This window comes from Empidonax traillii, unplaced genomic scaffold, assembly GCF_003031625.1.
Source record: "Empidonax traillii isolate 1590-97213 ecotype Southwest subspecies unplaced genomic scaffold, ASM303162v1 scaffold206:size1282135, whole genome shotgun sequence".
NCBI lineage: Eukaryota > Metazoa > Chordata > Aves > Passeriformes > Tyrannidae > Empidonax > Empidonax traillii.
The window spans coordinates 802,742-822,026 of NW_020955399.1; the positions used below are offsets into that span (position 1 = coordinate 802,742).

The 19,285-nt window shown below is 36.4% G+C and overlaps 1 protein-coding gene across 2 annotated transcripts in view; it reads right to left on the minus strand.

The window, feature by feature from the left end:
- Nucleotides 1-19,285, minus strand: part of AKT3 (AKT serine/threonine kinase 3) — a 145,811-nt gene that overhangs the window by 34,082 nt on the left and 92,444 nt on the right. For both annotated transcript variants that reach the window (XM_027887313.1, XM_027887312.1), the window contains exons 6-9: nt 14,006-14,137; nt 9,812-9,877; nt 8,124-8,192; nt 1,058-1,180 (exon numbers count right to left, since the gene is read on the minus strand). In XM_027887313.1, coding sequence (XP_027743114.1) covers nt 1,058-1,180; nt 8,124-8,192; nt 9,812-9,877; nt 14,006-14,137 — 390 coding nt within the window. The remainder of the gene's footprint in view (nt 1-1,057; nt 1,181-8,123; nt 8,193-9,811; nt 9,878-14,005; nt 14,138-19,285) is intronic.

Sequence of the window (19,285 nt, forward strand, 5' to 3'; positions counted from 1 at the left end):
CATACAAAGAAAACTAAAGTAGATGACACCAGAAATAGGAGAGTAATGACATCAAATTTCTCTTTCCTTATTATTTAGAATTTAAATAAAAATTCACCTATCATTTCTTTGACCAGACAATTCCATATTTTTCCAAGATGTCACAGCATTTTCTGTTAGTACGACAGATTCTGCTACAGACAGAATGTATTTTGTTTTCTGTCTGCCTCCCTGAGCAGAACTTGCCTACCATTGCCTCCTTCTCCTCAGCTCCTGTACAAAGGATTCCATGAATGAATTCCACTAGTGTGCATGTACAATGGGAAAGCCTAATTTCCTGTACATGAAATTAAAGGTTTGACACAGAAATAAAACAGTCTTATCATTGAATTTAGAGATCTCTCCTACATAAGTTAGAAAAGGTTCCTGTTGAAAACAGAGGTTACTTTTCATAGAACGCAGTCATACTGTGACGCAGAGTACCAGGAGCAACAGAGTGCCAGGCAACAGAGGATAAACAACTGTATAATGCGGGCAAATCTAAGACAAACTAAATTCCAAAAATATGAATCTTTCCCAAGATACAAAAAACAAAATAATTTTGAAATTAATGCTGAAACTCTTTTCCTACTGAAGTGTTCTGAACTGTTTTAAATGTCTTCACATCACACAAAAACATACCTCTGCTGAGATAAACAGAATGCAGTCACAGTGTCCCAATTCACCATTTCCCTTGTTTGAGGACACTGACAACTGAGACTTGCGTTGAAATTCCAAGTTAAGTTATAAGTAATAGGAGGTGGGGAGGATGAGGATCAGAAGTTTAAATCTCCTTCAAATGTTGTTATTACAGGATGCTGTTTCATTTTTTAATCAAGTTAAAGTCAGGGAATGTACCCATCTAGAGATTACTGTATCAAACGACTTCCTCCAGCACACACAGAACTTAAAACTGAACACAGATGTTTTTTTTTCCCATTAACTCTGAATAGTGCAACTTTATAATTACTTTGTGTTTGTCCCCATAGTCTCTGCAAAAACAAAAATTTGATTACTTTTTTCCTTTCTTTTTTTTTACCTTGAGATCACGGTACACAATCTTCCCAGAATGCAGATAGTCCAGGGCAGAGACAATTTCTGCACCATAGAAGCGTGTGCGGTCCTCTGAGAACACCCGCTCTCTCGACAAATGGAAAAACAGCTGCAGGGTAAACAGCAGGGACAGGATTGTAATAATTACTGATTTAGTGGGGGAAATTAACACAAACATAAAACACCTCTCATCACCATATTGTGATGATAGATAGTGTACTCTCAGTGGACACTCAGCACTCTTAGACAGCAGCTGGCTTATCTTTTCCAGGTTTCCAAAGGGAGAAAGCGAGCTGTTAAATCAGCGTTTTAATCAATATACCAATCTTGTTTAAGGCATTCTGCTTGCTACTCATTTAACCTTCAGTTACCAGAGGGAAAAAAAAAAGTACGCAACAGCGACATTCTGTACTTCTACCTCTACCACTTCCTCGAAATTTTGCTTTAAGCCACTGGGAGATACCACTAAAATACCTAGATTCTAGTTCTGCTTTATGTTTTTCAGTATTTTAGTAACTTTTCTTTGAACTGAAAAAAGTCTAGTTCTTCATCAGACTTGGGCTGAACAGGTGAACAGGCATTTTACAAAAACAGCACATTCACACTGCTAGCAATATCACAGTCACTTAAAAAAAAGAAAATAACTGCTTAGCGCTTATAAAAACAAATTGATGTATTTAGTGTATTTCTTTGCTACAATGTAAAAACTTCTTTGCTGGTTTTGTCTCTTCTTTAATACTTTATAAGTAACAGCACTTCACAGACACTTTTTCAACTGAAGACTTTCAGCAAAAAATACTAATCATTACATATTTCCAGTAATTTCAGCTGCAATGAAAAAGTGTGGGGTGAAGCTCTGTAATGTTGTCAGCATCTTACCGGCTAAAACATCACCCTCAGACCTTGGAACAACATCTAAAAAAGCCCAATTGGCTATTTAATCCAAATGTTCTCCAAAATGGCAAGTTTCATTTCCTGTGTTAAGAAAGTCTGGGTAAGTCCTCCAGCAAAGATTAGTGAGTATATTTCTGTATTCTGCTTAAAAACCAAACGGGCCATGTTGCAATGTTTTTGGGTTTACCATAGGAACTAACAATCTACAAAACACAAATACAGAAAATGTTACCATTTATAAATTAGACATAGACAGTGAAATCCATAACAACAATGCAGCTTTTTTTATTTTCACTGCTAAAAGAATCAAGTAGATGAGAATTCTGAAATGGCAAGGTAGGTAAAAAAACCAAAAAAACCCAAAAGCTAACCAACGAAAAAAACAATGATGTGCTAAATCCATCCTTACAACAACCTACTTTACACCTGTAGGAAATATACATTATTCATGTGGCACAGAACAGTCTTGGAATTACTGCAACTATTTTCAGCAGGTAGACTTCTGGATGTGGCACTTGGGAATATGGTTTAGGGCTGGTTACGGTAGCGCTGGGTTAATGGTTGGACTAAGTGATCTTGCAGGTCTCTTCCACCCTTGATGATTCTGTGACTTTTCAAAACATAACTAAACAGTCACTGCTATGAACTAGAATTCAGCTTCTTTCCTGACAGCTGTAATTCATAATAGGTGTATCACCTTATTCTTTACCTAAACAAACCTTCCAATAAACAAAGCCTTTTGGCAGCATATATCTGTATGAGCAGAGACTTCACAGAGAACAGAAGCTGCACTATGACTTAAAGAAAGCATTTCATTTTTGTTCATTGTATCTAAATTCCCCTTTCAATTTCTTTTCCAGATGTCAAAACATCGTGTATAAAAATGGCATACCTACAAGATGAGGAGGATCATTATTTTGTAGATATGTCTACTGCTCCTATTGCTCATTCCCCTGTTTAAGCACCAAACCCTCATGGTGACATCAGCCCTCCCCGTAGTAACTTGCTCTCTGGACTGATGCCTGCTTATCAGCCAATGCCAACACAAGACCCATTCAGACTAAGCAATGAAGTCTGATTTCATGATGTCCCTCATATATTACAAAATTGGGAAAAAAACAAACAAATTTCCCAATTTGTGTGGGTTTTTTCACATATTTTTGCAATATTTAAGTAAGAGATACTGCTAAGTTGAACTTAATCCAACAAAGAAAAATAAAAAATGTACGCAAGTTATGCATTTATGTCTGGTTTGTGATCTCTTTCATAAATAATGGCCTAATACCACTCATTTTTAAGAGTTTTATTTATTTTGATGGATTAAAAGTAATTAAAGATAAAGGTCAACACATTCCAAAAATTTATAACTTCCTGTTTGCCCTACATTCATATCTATGCTAAAGGATTATTGCAATTTTCTTTATGAAACAGACTGATCTAGTAGTTGAGCAGTAGTCTTAGAAAATTCTAGAACTTCAGGATACTTGTCAGCAACACAGCTGTATTAATTTCCATTTAAAGTGTCGCAATGAAAATCTGAGAGTCAATAACCTGACAAGTTAACATCGGAAAAATTTATTTTTCTTTAGTGTTTATTTCCAACAAAACTATTTATTTTAACTAAAAATACTAACTTCAAAGTAAAATGACCAGCTAGAAACAACTAACAACAGTTCTGTGATTGCCAAGGAAACAATGAGTTCCTGAGTCCATTTATTTTAATATATATGTGACACTACAGTCACTCTTCTTCATATTATTTTAGCATCTAACGGAGTTGTCACCAAACCTTACATCTAGTTTTGAATGAAGAATGTACATTTAGATATAAAATGCAGGTTTACAAGTCCATTCATACACTCAGATATATACTAAAGACACTAAAGCAGATTCTAAAATTATAATGGGGAGAGCAGGGAGATTACATCGTTATTTTCAGTTAATTATTTAGTTGGTTCAGTATTTGGAATCATTGTGCCACCATGTTCTATTTACAATTGTCAGGACTGGAAGATTATTTTTATTAAAGTCAGAGAAGGAAAAGAAGAAAGTTGATTGAAGGTTATAAAATAGGTTTCCAACATTTGCACTATTTATTGACTTACAGTTATTAAATATGTGCTATAAAGTAATTGGAATTGCAATAGAAATAGGTTTGGCACAAAGAAAGCCATTTTGCACATAACATTTTTATGGCATACACGAGGGTGTGATTGTTACAGTGAGGACTGGAGCTACGAATTTCCTGGTATGCCTTTAAAAACTGAACAACAATGTTGCCATGGGTTTTTTTCCTAATAAAAAAAATTAATGGAAAAATTTTAACAAAGTTCAAACATAAAAACATATTCAGCTGCAGATCCAAGCACGCTGAATATATAAAAGACATAACCTTGTATCAATTGAGATGTTAAACTTCTACACATGCTAGTGACTTTACTTGGCATATTCTAAGTTGTATGTCTGGCTCCTACTCTTGTATTGGGTTTACTTAGCTCTGCATTTTATATTTGACTGTTGATTTTGCAAAGTACTTGCAATGGCAGCCTTGAAATTTTGAATTTTTTTTTTTATTGTTTCAGAGTTTATACTGCTTCTAGGTACATTCAATACCCAAAGAAATATAGCACCCTTATCTTGGACTATCATAATTTCAGGCTAAGGAACATTCTCTCATTTACTTGTTTTTTGTTAGGTAGCTTGTATATGCTCTGCCTTTTTTTTTTATATAGACAGTAATAGCACTTGTTCAATTACAACAAACCATTTCGTTCTCTCCTGCCTAATGAATTGAAGTGAGAGCTGTGGAAAAAAAATGCCAAGAGAAACAGAGATTCAGAATTCTCTGAGTGAAGAAACCATCTGAACAAATTTTAGAGTCTAATTTTATTATACACATAATTACCAATTAAGTTTGTTACAAGGTACAGTATCTGGAATTATCCTGAAAATGCAGAGCAAGGAAGTTAATCAACTTATTAGTCAGCTGAATCAGAGTACTCTGCAGAGTAATGTATATAATAGATTTCATTCCTAAATGCTTCTCAACCTTTAAAACAAAATACTTGAAAGAAAAAATGAGACACTCCAAAATTATTCCCCAATAATAAAGAGCCATTTGGTCATTTCAGATAAGCCAGATTACTATTTTTACCCAAAATCAATATTCAATATATTAAGGCTACTTTAATGTAATTTCTTCAGTATAACAAAGGTATTGAGAAGTAACCACAATGGCAGAAGTATCCCTCTATATCTCTATACTACAATTTAATTTATGTTCAGTAGACATTGGTAAACATTTTATCCACAGAGTCAAACAGAAAAACTAAATAAAGAAAAAATATAGCTTTCAGCCCACAATTATTTCAAGACTGGGTCTTAAGCAGGACTTTATGATCCTTGTGGGTCCCTTCCAACGTGGCATATTCTGTGATTCTGTGAAAAAAAGTTGTCAGTATAAGGAAAACATATTTCCATCTGAATAATCCACTTGAAAAAAATCCTCTAATGTTTTCCTTTACTGTATTTATGTATATAATATGCTTTGCTTTAGAAAAAGGAAATCAAAAGGGAATTCTTCACTGTAATACTTTGTACGCTGTAAAAAAAAGCACACACATAGATCAGTAAATCTGATGCAGTTCCATTTTCATCGTAACATATTCTCTTATTAACTGAGTCCAACTAATTTGAAGTTACATAGTCAAGATATGGCAAAGGTAACTTTTTACCTTGACTGGTTGGTTCCTTTCTAGTTACAGCAAGAGGAACCGAAGACTCCTAGTACTGACCACACTTATCTGTACTAGGGCAGAAGCCTAAATTGTGACATTTTCTTGCTTTAATCTAGGTAAGAGTCAAGAATATGCGCCAAAACTTCAAGAACTCCTTCTTCTGCAGAACTGTTTGGGTAATGGTGCTCCTGATGGATATAACCCATGAAAATTCCCAACCAACTGACTCAGTCACAACAGTTTAACTAAAAAGAAATCTTTAATCTAAAGGAATTTTAAACAGAAACATACTGAAGGCAGTACAGCACTGGAGAGAATCAAAAGCAACGTGGTACAGCCACAGTCAATTTCCCACTGGAAGGATATAACTAAAAGATGAGTTTTCAACACCTTCAACAGTCAGAAAATATCCTAAGGAAATGAAACTTCCCTGGAACACAGGCAGAACAGTACAGAGAAGCAGCAAAAGAAAAAGGTCTGTGTATCATATAGGTTAAAATGCTGGCTAAACTTTGTGCAGCTTACTTTCAGTAGCTCTGAGTTAATAACAAGGCTATTTTTAGAAATATGAAGCCCTCTATTTTTCTTAGCAGACAGTGACTGAAGTCTGCAATTCACAAGAAAATCTGGTAAAATTTAAGATTCTGTTATTAGAAAAGACAGTTTGTCCAAATTACTATTCTAGCTCTCTAGTCAAAGAAAAGCACATAAGTGAATGAAGAGAGTTTCTTCAAAGAAAACTACCTACCCCAAAAAGCATTATTTTCTCACCATGGCAAAAATTTACAGTTAGCTTACTGAATTCGGGAACCAGCAGCAAAGAACATGAGCAAGACTGACAAACAGAAGCATCGTACCTGGAAAAAAGCTACCCAATCTTGGAAAAATACATTGCAATTATTCCAATCCCATAAGCAAAAGCAGACTGCCACTGAGAAATCCATGATACAAGATGCTTGCAGCAGTAGCCACAAAGTTGCACCACCCAATGCAGAGAAATGCACTGATCAAAATACAATGTTAGAGCATCTTCAGTCATAAGAAAGGAGTTGAAAACATCCTCTAGGTGCTCTGCTTTGCATTCAAATAGGACAGAAAGGTACCTTTTTAAAAGATTAATAGCTAAATGATAGGCTGATGTTAAAAACGTATGTTCAAAGCGTATCCCCAGAGATTAAGAAATACAATAAGGTTTTACACAGAGAACACTATGAAGAATTAGCTAGTTTATAAGGCAACATTAAAACTCATTGGAGATAAAACTGACTTAATATTGGTGGCATAAGTTCAAAGTCAAATAAGCCAGCTGAGTGTCCAAGAGAAGGCTGTTATCCCATTACTGCTGAGGGAGATTTTTGTGTCTGGTTCAATGCCTGTGATGTCCAGAACTGGGTTTATAAATATTGAGTCAAATAAGCCATCCTGCCATATGAGAACCCAATAGCACCATATTTAGACATGGTTGGTAGAGGACAGCCAAAACCAAGTCAGAATCCAAATGGGCCTCAGACTGAAAAAGTGCCAAAGCAACAAGTGCAAGACAGGCATTTTGGGGATGTTTAGGCATTAGGGTTATATCTGAAGACAGTTTTATTGCAGAAGAACACAGCAAAAGCATAATGCAAAATATGTTATCACACCACAGAAATTCCTGAACAAACAGTTTTCTAATAGAAGAAAAAAAAAAAAAAAACCAAACCACCTAGTGGAAACACTTAGTCCTTAAACATTATCATGCAGCATATAGTAGACAAACTGAGGAAAATTCCCTGGTTCATGTTGTATTGAGATACAATCTGAACAGCAAACAGCATCTAAAAGGTAGATAAAAGCCCTCTTCTTAGATTGTAGTTCTCTAATTCCATTTGCTGGGGTATCACTTTTGATATTTCATTCTTTAGTAAACAGCTGGAGGAACAGCAACAGCTTAAAAGCCAACAACACTCCAAGAAGTTCAGTGTTGTAGCTGAAATTTCCAGAGTACACAGTAAGTGAAGGGGATAGAAGTACTGAAAAATATGAATGCTCCACTCTTTTCCAATAGATATTTGCAATAGCTATAGTAAAGACAGCATATATTTCATATAAGGACAAAAGTAAGACTCGTCAAAACTATTTTTGCTTGCTATAACATGCTTAAGGAAAAAAAGCAATAAGCAAGCTATTTGTAATTATTTTGCTACCACAAAATTATCTTTCATTATACAGGAGTCTAATTTTTCCAAAATAGGAAGTAGTTTTGACAGCAAAGACATAAAACATGCCAACTGTTGTTTTTTACATAAAACAGTTCCAAAGTTTTTTTTAAAAGCCCTTTAAAGATACCAGAAAGCAAAAAAGGCAAGAAAAATGATAACCTTTAAAGGTTAAGCCAGTGATAGCATTACCATTACAAGTGCAGAACACCTTTCTTGAACTTACCTCTCCTCCATTGACATACTCCATAACAAAACACAAACGATCCTTTGTCTGGAAGGAATATTTCAAGGACTTGCAAAGAAAACAGCAAAATCAAACCAATTATCATCTTGTATTAACCCAATTTCTTGTACTTAAACTGTAACAAAATTTAATTTTATCTTCTTAAGTAGAAAATTCTGACTTTAGTGAGAACTTTCATAGTAATTAAGTGTAATCTCCTATCTGGAACTTGAGATGAATCAACACAAAAACTTTCAAGTCTTTCCTCACCTCTGCCACATGGCCACTGACATGAAAACATCATGCTTGTCACAATAAAAGTAATAAATGGTTACTAAAACCGACAGTTTTATACTACATTTCTTACTGCCATATATGGTACCAGCTATTCCCACTCATCTTATTTTATGATGTCCACTTCTACAATGGCCATGAAGAGAGAAATTATAATACTCTTTTAAATTTCTCTTACATGAAATTTTAAAAGTGATCTTAACCTCCAGCCTGCTTTTATTTCCAAAGCAAGGACTCTCCAGTTTCACATACTATGGAATATTTAGGAACACTGAGTGCTAAATTAATATATTTATTTACAAATCCTTTTAAAGTTGCAACAGATGTTAATTAAAATTTTTGACTTATCAATGTTGCTTTCATTTTGTTTGCAAAAAATGATATCATACAAAATCTACAGGTGGAGACTTGGCCTAAGAGAGAGGAAATTCAGTAGAACTACATGTAAGAAGCATAAGGAGACTCATGTGACTTATATACTGCATGTCTCATTAAAATACTTGTCTTAGAATAACAGAAAGATAAAAAGATACAACTGCAGTTAACATTACTGCATTATTTGACTGGAGGTAGGGCTACTCCTGCTTACCTTTACACTCTAATTTAAGAAACATTACAGGATAAATTTTCCCTTAACTGAATTTCCCAGAATATTCTGGACAAGCAATGTAAATGCAGTCCTCTGCTTTCTAAAAGGTTTGTTTTTCTAAAAAGGAAAGCTTCCGTCCTATACTTTGCCATTTTAATAATAATAATAATAAAAAAATCCCTGTCTTAACAATGTTAATTATATTTAACATGCTAATCCTATTTTGAAATAAATGAAAATGTTTTCTAATATATTCTCATAGAAGTGGAATCAGAATTAATTCTACAGAAGAAATTCAGCTGTAAACTTACTCATAATTTGTCATAAGTCTCAAAATTTTCATCTTCTTTTCAGTATTTTCCTTCTATTAATTATTAGCCATATGAAGACAAAGGTAGTGCGGCTAGACCTTGAGCTTTGTGGTTCTATGGGCTACTTATGTTGAACAAATAGTTATTTTTATTGTTTTGCTGAATTCTTAATTAACTTCTCTTGGTAAAAATAACTTATACTGTGAAATCAATAGCTTTTATTTTGAAAGAATTCATATGCAAAAATTACACAACAGTTATATTCTACAATTAAAAATGTTTTCAGTGAAGTTAAGTTTTACAAAATTATTAGAAACATTATTTCTGAATTTTCAGTTATGTATCCTGATAAAGGATATCACAGGCACCAGATAGCTACTGCTTGTTAACAAATCATCATGAAAAAGACTTCAAAATTTGTTTGTAAAATACATTCATAATGGAAGTTGAAAATTACCTGCCAGTGTACTTAAAATATTGTCTCCAATACTTACTGTTAAAAAAGGGTGTCTGGTGTTTTTCAATACTCTACTTTCTGTAAGTGTATGAGCCACTTCATCCTGAGAAACAGAGAGTAGAAGTAGGTCTGAGTTAAGATACATTCTTATTTTCTTGTTTTAAAGTGAAGTCTTGATTCAGGGAAGGAAGAAATTATAATACTGTATTTGACAGCTTAAAAATATAGTCATCACAACTTCACAGTTCTGGTATGAATCACCTGAACAATGAATCTGTAGAGCGACTGAACCAATTTGCAAGACATATACACATGGAGTAACTGACAGGCAAATATAAAACCCAGTCTCATCCAGCCAGTGTTGTACAGAGTCAGTTTTTCTTGGTTTTGTTGTTGGTTTTGTTTTTATCCACCCAGGCTGTCCTTAGGACCCTGGCGGCAAGTAGTGCTCCTCTGACCAGGCTGACCTCCTTCCCTGAGGATATTCGCCTCATTCTCAGGAGGTGGGAGATGTCCACACAACCCCCAACTCATTTTCAGGCACACTTTGGGAAAGAGGCAATCTGGAGAGAGACAGTGACACTCTCCTGTCTGTGAGCCTGAATAGAGAATATTAAAACAAGCCCTATACCAAAGTGAGAGAAGGAAACTAAACTGGTACCTTCCCTGCCTTGGAAGCTCACCCGCTCTTCTCCCCTACTCCCTCCACAAGCTCTCCCCTCTCACCATCCCCTTGGGTGGGCACCACGCAGGGGGCAAAGGAGCCTGGGGGGTGAGGGCAAGGCCCCAGGGGCACAGCTGTGGCCACTCATACCACCAGGTCTGCAGAGAGCAGAGCTGTGCAGGGGTGAGGGGATGAGGATGGTGGGCAGAGAGCTCACCCTGCCCTACAACACGAACAGCTCCCTAAGACTAGGGAGAAAGCACAGCTCTTAGGGGGTTCATATTATGAATACACAGCCATTTCATGGCATTCTGCATGTAATACCTGCTGTGAATCCCCCTCCCCAGGCTGCCAGGGGCCGGGCCTGAAAAGCCTGAGTGTCACTGGGCTGGTTTAGCCATTTTCTGTAGTGCTAAGCTACCACTGAGTTTTATATCACACAGAACTAAAGACTAGCCTAGTGTGACTCAAACTTCAACCGTAATCCTGCAAAAGTAAATATATTTAGTCAGAGTACACGTTATTATTGACACAAATAATACCAATATAACATTATTGTACTACACATACTTATCAGACTGTGCTCTGAAGATAAGGTATTATTAAACTTGAGAGTAAACACAGATGTCAGGAGTTTTAAAATAGACTTTAAAAATTGTCAAAATAGGAAGTTAAACAACAACAACAGAGTTAGTGGTAATAAATTATGATGCTATTTAGCTGAATGGCAGTGCAACACTGAGTATATACACTACAACCACATACTGGGGGGAAAACAAACAAACGAAAAAACTATAAAGAGAAAACCAAGTTTAAAGGTTTGTTCATTTTTTTATTTTTAAACCTCTGTAGTTCACCAGAAATGGGGCATAAAAAGCTGGCAACGGGCAGTTTTTCTGGCATTGCCTCAGGAGTCTGTAATACTGGTTGCAATTTCCTGGTAAGTGTAATATTAATCTGTCATGAAAACTTAGGATCAACAGATTTAGTCTGAACTGGGCAGATGCTATACAGCTGTCAATGCACCACTTTTCTGCCTCAGTATGTTGATAGAGGTATGACCTTCTGTAGAGCTACTTTTTGCACAGGAAGGTAGCAGTAAGACAAGGGGGGATGGTTTTAAACTAAAAGAGTAGAGATTTAGATTAAATGTTAGGAAGAAATTTATTGCTGTGAGAGCAGTGAGGCACTGGCACAGGTTGCCCAGAGAAGCTGTAGGTGCCCCATCCCTGCAAGTGTTCAAGGCCACACTGGATATGCTTTGAGCAACCTGGTCAAGAGGAAGGCGTCCCTGTCCATAGAAGGGGATTTGGAACTAGATGATCTTTTAGGTCCCTCCCAATGCAAGCTATTCTGTGATTCTAGAATGCATATTACCTCACATTACAGGCTGAGTTGGGACTGCAGATCGATTCTACCTAATAACTATACCCTTAGCACTCATCTCCAGAATTACATGCCATTGATAAATTCCCATGGCATGATCACACGCTGACTGGGCATGACAGCTAAGTTCAAACTCAAGTCTGCATTGTTTTTCGTTTAGGTATTTAGTGACAACAGGGAAAAAAACATGACCACTTCACTTGTGAAGATCTAAGTATGGTTTAAAAAAAAAAAAAAGCCTAAAAAAGCCTATTTTTTATTCTTTCATCAGTTTCTTTTCAATATAGAACCATACTACGGAAAATTTGGGGGACTCCCTTCAAAACAAAATTTTAGTTCTGAGGAAGTCAATTTCAAAGACTCTGGTACTTCCATTTTCTTCACAGGATGAAAGACATCTTTCCTCACACAATCTTCTTGCTAGTTTACAAATAGGCAGAAAAAACATGGTCTGCTTTAGGAAATGCCAAGTTCTGCCCAATCTAGTGTATCTTTCCGTTTTCAAGTAAACAGATCAATGATCAGTTGTATTTCTGATTTATTCAAAATCACTCTTGCTTTATACATACTTCTATGAACAAGAATTTTTGCTCACCAGAGACGAAGTTATCAAATACTCAGTTTTACCTCTTCTAAAAAGTCCCTGATATGGTAACAGCCAGAAAAGTAAATGGAAAAACCCTAAAATTCAAAAATCTGTTTTGTATGGTATTGATACTAAGCAAGAAGCTGAAGTGCTCTGAAGACTGGAAGGATATAAATGAGCAGCAGCAGAAAAGGGTGTCACAGGAGTCTGATCTAAGACTCCCCTGAGGACCCCTCAGGTGCTGGGGGTGAGCAGAACACTGGATCAGGATGTCAGGATGGAGACTGGGCCACAGCACGCAGCAGCCAGGGAGGCTCTGAGACCCACAGGGCAGCCCACAGAAATTGTTGCCACGTCTTAAAAGGAGGACCACTGAGATTCTCCTTCCCATGCAGAATCAGGAGAATTCAGCAGCGATATCCTCTTTTCTTCCTGTATGTCCTGATTATGAAGAAGGGCACTCTCTGTTCCTGTTACTCCAAGCCATATACATGCTGACTAGCCAGCCAGTGCACACAACAGAGCTGCTAAGGGCACAGATCAGTCTTTTCACTGCTGATGACATAAGTTTAAGTCTCTCCCCCTAAAACAGGGCTGGTTTTAATGAAACTCAAGGAAATATAACTGTCTGAGGCTTCTACTTCTCTACCAAATTTAATCAAAATTGATCAACGCATTCACAAGTTATTCGAAAGTGAGTGACAGACAAATGAACATAGAGATAGACTGCAAAACTCTTCTAAGCTCTGGTTTCATAGGTCGATGGGAAAACTAGAAAATTCTGAAGGATATTTTAAAATATAATGTATGTAAAACACAGCAGTTTCCAGTCACATCCAGTTTTTGTGGCTACTGATATTGTTAGCCTCAAGCATTCAAAAATTCCAGCAGATCCACATCCCTCAAAATCTCCTCACTTAATAAATTTGGATTATTTTTAATTATGTCTCATGTTGATAAATGCATGTAGGTTTCCTGCTTTCAACTTGTTCTGCACAAGTGGGATTCAAAACTTCAGAATTGCTAGAAACAAAGCTCAGAGCAGATGATCTAAGTTTAAACTTGAGTGATATCATGAGCAAGCACAAGGGCTAGTAACACTTAACAAGTTTAAGTGACTGGACAATGCCAGTTTAAACAGCTTCTTCAGACACCAACTTCAGACTTTCCTTGAATTTCAAAAACTGAAAAAGTGGAATCATTAGTCCCATACATAGCAATCTTATATAACATGGCAGGAACAAAGCACAGGCCCAATAAATTAAATGCTTTTATCTGAATAAATCTGTAATTGACTTAGAAAAAAAGTATCTCATGTACCCTACAATTCACTTTTTCTTGTTTAAACTTGGATTTCACTATCTTTCTGCCCAGTGAACTCTCTCATTGTTTTAGCACACTCTAGATTATAAAATACTGGAAAAAGACATGCAAAATGGATACATATATTTTTTTTTGCATTCTGTTTTTCTGAAAATACAAGCGTACTTCTAACAAACTAAGTTACCATCAAAAATCAAATACATCTTATGTATGAAATATTGATTATTCCATTCTCTAAAAGGACACAATACTAAAACTATAACCTTCCTTACCTTTGCAATAATGACTTCTTTTTTCAAAATCTTCATAGCATAGTATTTGCCACTAGCCTTCTCTCGGACCAGGATAACTTTGCCAAACGTGCCTTTGCCCAGTAGTTTTAAATAGTCAAAATCATTCATTGTCTATAAGGAGCAAAGAACAAGGATTAGCAAGACTTATGCTATCCAGTTCCAACATATAACCAAATTGCTGTTATCAACACAATAAGAACAGTTTACAAAAAATGGTCCACTTCTATTAAGTTCATAATCACAGATTTGTTTGGGTTGAAAAAGACCTTTAAGATCATCAAATCCTACTGTTAACCTAGCACTACCACTAAACTATGTAGTTAAGTGCCATGTCCTCTAAATACCTCCAGGGATAGTGACTCCACCACTTTCCAGGGCAGTCTGTTTCAATGCTTGGCAACTCTTTCAGTGAAGAAATTTTTCCTAATATCCAATCTAAACCTCCCCTGGAGCAACTTGAGGCCATTTTATCTCATCCTATCACTTCTTACTTGGGAGAAGAGATCGACCCCTCCTGGCTACAACCTCCTTTCAGGTAGTTGTAGAGAGCAATAAGGTCCTCTCTGAGATTCTTCTTCTGCAGACTAAACAATTCCAGTTCCCTGAGCTGCCCCTCATAAGACTTTGCTCTAGACACTTCACCAGCTCCCTTGTCCCTCTCTGGACACACCACAGCATATATCAGGCCACCGAACATTTCCCCTTGGATTATGAGGGATTCATTCTTTCAGCTCAGGGGGCTGGGTACCCAGAGAACACTGGTCTTGCTACTGAAGACTGAGGCAAAGAAGGCAGCTAACTGTTGTCATTAAACCACCAGGACAAATTGTTCAGTAGTATTATTATAGTTCCCCAAAGTCAAGTACCACACAGTATACTACACACACTTATTTTTACAAAGCACACACAGAACAAAGTCTTAGCCTATCCCAGCATCTCATGAATGTTCCACATTTAAGAAAGTTCATCAGCTCCTGTATTATCAGGGACACACAAACATGGCACACCAGTAGGTTTTGCATAACACCAAACACTGCACTAATGGCTTTTTTGAAACACACACAATCCTCACCGAAATATTATACCTCTAAGATTCAACAATAGCCTTTGCACTAGAGTAGACTTTTTAAAATTTTTATACAGGTTATAGTATTGACCTTGCATGCTAATGCAAATAATGTAAATGGTATTTACATTATTGTAACGTAAATGGTATTTACATTAATCAATCTGGCTCTGAAAAGGAAGAGAGTACATTCAATCACTGGTCCCTCCAACAGACAACTGGAGTCTAGTGGGTTTACTGACTCAACAGGAGTGTCACACATAGTAGGAATATGACCAGCTGATTTCAGATCCCAAAGCAGTTTAGTCATTTTCATGAGCCCAAAGTTTGAGTCAATAATCATCTTAGTTGTACAAGTTCATTTCACAGCCAGTTCAGAAGCATCAACTCTAGGGCTATGCTTTAGATGCAGAGATGAGGAAGTAGAGAAAAAACACCACAATACTGAGAGTGCAGTGACTGCACAAGGTTGCCTTGGGCCAGCAGGATTTCTTTGCCCAATCACTGGGTTCCACTGTGTGTTTCTACAGCACATCTTTCAGTGTGCTGTGTTACTGGTTTGGTTACAGCACCACAAAACCACCAAGTTTTGTGGTGCTGCAACCCAGGAACCCTAAGAAAAGCAGTTCAAAATTCTGAGAAATAATACTCACTTATTCCTGTTAATGTACTGTCCCGTAGTATCAAGAACTTTGTGAATAATATACCTCAAAACATTTGTAAAGAGTAATTATACTACAAGTCCCAGTTTTGCTAAGTTAAATATACTTAATCCTGTAATGTGTGAAAAAAGATCATGCCTTATCTTTCATCTCCTTAGTGTCTCATTCTATCACTAGTTGTGGCCTCAGGCTGCTTTGTTGAATCCTGTTGTTTCAGATAAACTAATACTTGTATTTTCCACAATGGAATTAGTACTTTCCTTATCTTTACCAGAGAATTCTGGTACTTCTAACAGAGCCTACATATCTCACACACATTCCAAGTGTGGAGGTATTGGGTGTATCCCTAGTGTGCAATCACAAATAGGGGCAGCAAAATATATTTGCTTGTGAGAAGGAATAAAAGGCAAAATTTCCTCCTGAAGTTATTTATTCCTTTAAGTTAAAGTGCATGATGTTATTACTGTGGATCTGAATTTGCTGTAGACAAACTGTGAAAATGATTTATGCAATTGTTCACTCAGAGTCAGTTTGCAATCTGCTCCAGTAAGAGGTAAAACTGAAGTTCCATGAACCACATTAATGCTGTAATTCCTTAGCTTGTAGGTGTTCAACCTGCAAATTCAAAGCTGCAAAAGGTCTTCAACATACTATTTAACACCTGGATAGCTGGGTATTTCAAAGCTTTATTAAGGAGAAGGTGTTTTCCATATATCAAGTTCCCGACTATATCAACAGGAATGAAATCTTTTTCCCATGTAATCGTTGATTGGTAGCTTCTAAGCAAAGTAACCTTGATGCTCACACATAAACATACTTAGACATTTTGCAGTGACAGATCTTGTTTTGCTGCCAAAACCGCCTCACATCAGGAAGAACAAAACTGTATTTATCCCTGCAAGAAATATGGGTAACCGAGATTTCAAAGACTCAGTATCATTTTTACCTAAAGCAAACCCACTTCACACAAGTTAAACTTTATTACCACAGACAAATCCTTAAATGGCCAACTTTTCCAAAAACCAGTAAAATATCTGATAACTGCTGACTCATGGTGTAGTATGTAAAGCTGTGATCCACTTGTACTTAATCAGCTAAAGGTAAGACTTCTCAGCTATCACGTTCAGTACTTTGGAAGGTCAGGTTATCTAACCGATAGTTCTATGACAACCACCAAGCAGAAAACAACTGCCTTCAAGCAAAAGCAGTGAAAATTGACAAAAAGCCACGCAATATCCAAAACACATTCAAAACACAATTCAGGCAGAAGTTGAGTAATTCAGGGCAGAATCCTCCGTATCTTCAGTCACAAGCTACTGTGTTCCTTGACAAAGAATGGCTGACAGCTTTATTGATAAAGAATACTGAGGTAGTGACTGTAACAACTTATCACTTCTAACAGTCACAAATTTATGGGATCGCAAGCACCCTCAAAGGATTAACTTTTTTCCACACTTCTGATCTTCTCTAAGAGGCTAGACTTAAGAGACGGACCATTAAAGTCTGAATAAAACCAGCTCAGAAAAGCTGCCCTTTGCCCATACAAAGAAAGATGATGTTGTTTCAACTGATCACCAACACGGATTTGATGCTAGGGGTAGCAAGTCAGTCAAACTGAAAGAGTCATTCATCCAAAATTTGCTCACATAACATTCAGCAAAGCAGTAGTGAATCCAGATGTAAGCTCAGTGAAAATAAATTAAAAAGATATGTACATTTATAAGAGAAAGGTAATAGGTTTGCAAGATCTTGAGCCGTGGCTTAACAGCATGTTATGGCAATAGTGTTAGTTCTAAGAATAAAGTCTTCTGATGCTCTCGTTCTTTAGCAGCTTAGCAGAAGGCTTAGAGATGATATGCAGTGCAGGGTAACTCAAGAAGTCTACCAAAGATTACAAGAGCTTGGGAGATAAAAACACAGATGCCAGAGCTAAGGGTGTACTGAAAACTGGTGGAAAAATGGAAATACTTCCTAAACCTAAGGGATGCTGGTAAGCAAGTTTGGAGACTCCCATAAAATTGGACTCTTTCTCCTTCATGTTTTTCCCTAGTTTTTCATTCCTACCATACCCTCAGTCTTTTTCCTCATTACATTTAGGTTTCCTCTGAAAAATCTATTTTCTACTCATCCTGCAAATCAAATTTGTAAACAACAACAACAACAAAAAAAAGCAATGAAGCTAACAGGAATCTACACTAACCAAAGAAACATACGATGTTCAGCCTTCTGTAAAGGCTATTTACTCCCCTACAGGAGTATCTGGTCACCATCTGAACGGACCATCTCCTGCGGGTGATCTGTTCAAAAGAATACACTCTAATATAGGTGTTGAAAATTCCTACCAAGGAACTAATTTTTTTTCAAATTCCTGATGTGCACAATGATTATACCACTGGGAGTTACCAGTTTGCTATGAATTTTCAGTGCTACGAATTTCAGTGATGTTATTACTGTAAAACTTGAATGGCACACTGACACCATTAAAAAAAAAAAAAAAAAGGAAAAAAAAATGTGCTTTTGGTTCTTCCAGCTAATCTAACCAGAGACATAGCTGTCATGTCTGTTCAAATCAAGTCCCGTGTCCTAAACACTGTTTTCTTTTTGCTACTTTTTCAGAGAAGAACAGGCCCAACTCCTCTCTGTCTTGTTTCTTAATCTGATTATGCTCTTCTACTCATATGTATACCATCTGGTGCATGCACAAGCAAAATTCACTGGGCATAGATGTAAAATCAGGTGACAAAATAAGCTTTTGTCAAGAAAGGACACATTGTGCAAAAATCCCTGAAAGGAAAGAAATTCAATACCAAAAGAAAAGCAATAAAATGCATTAAGTCATTATAACTGAAATGGTTCTGATTATATTAATGCCTATGAAAGATTAAACAACAGCTTTTCAGAAACGCTTCTACAAAACAGAAACAGATCTAAAAAGATATTTTTCACATTTCAATTAACACAGAGGCAGTGACAATTCCACATCATAATGGTCACCTACTATATTTTATTTCAAAAACTTCTGAGCACCTTTCACTAGAGTCTTCTGACAGTGGGATCTGCAGTGGGATTCAGAGTTTTGGCTCTAGTTTTTTAATTTTATTTTTTAAAATTCTTTTATTGTATTTCTTTTTATCATTATTATTAATATTATTATTTTGGTCTATTATGAGATGTTGAATATCATCATTTTTCATTTCACCTTTGTTTTGTTGAGTTGGCTTTCAGCTTGTTGCCAAAGCCATTAAATATACTGTACATGCACTGTCCCAGCATATAATTTCAGCATTTCTTAAAGTACAAGCAGCAAGTCAGAAACAAAACCGATCCTCCTCCTCCTGTTCCCATAACCCATTTTCCGTATGGGAAAACGCACTGCACTGTGTACAAGGAAAGCACATTCCAGATAAACTACTTGTATCAGACAGCACTAATTTTGATACCCTGAAAATGCTTGTTGTTATACAGTGGTTTTGTACTCCACTAAGAGAATACACAGGCTCGCAACAGTGCTCAGATCTTTAAGAGAGCAAA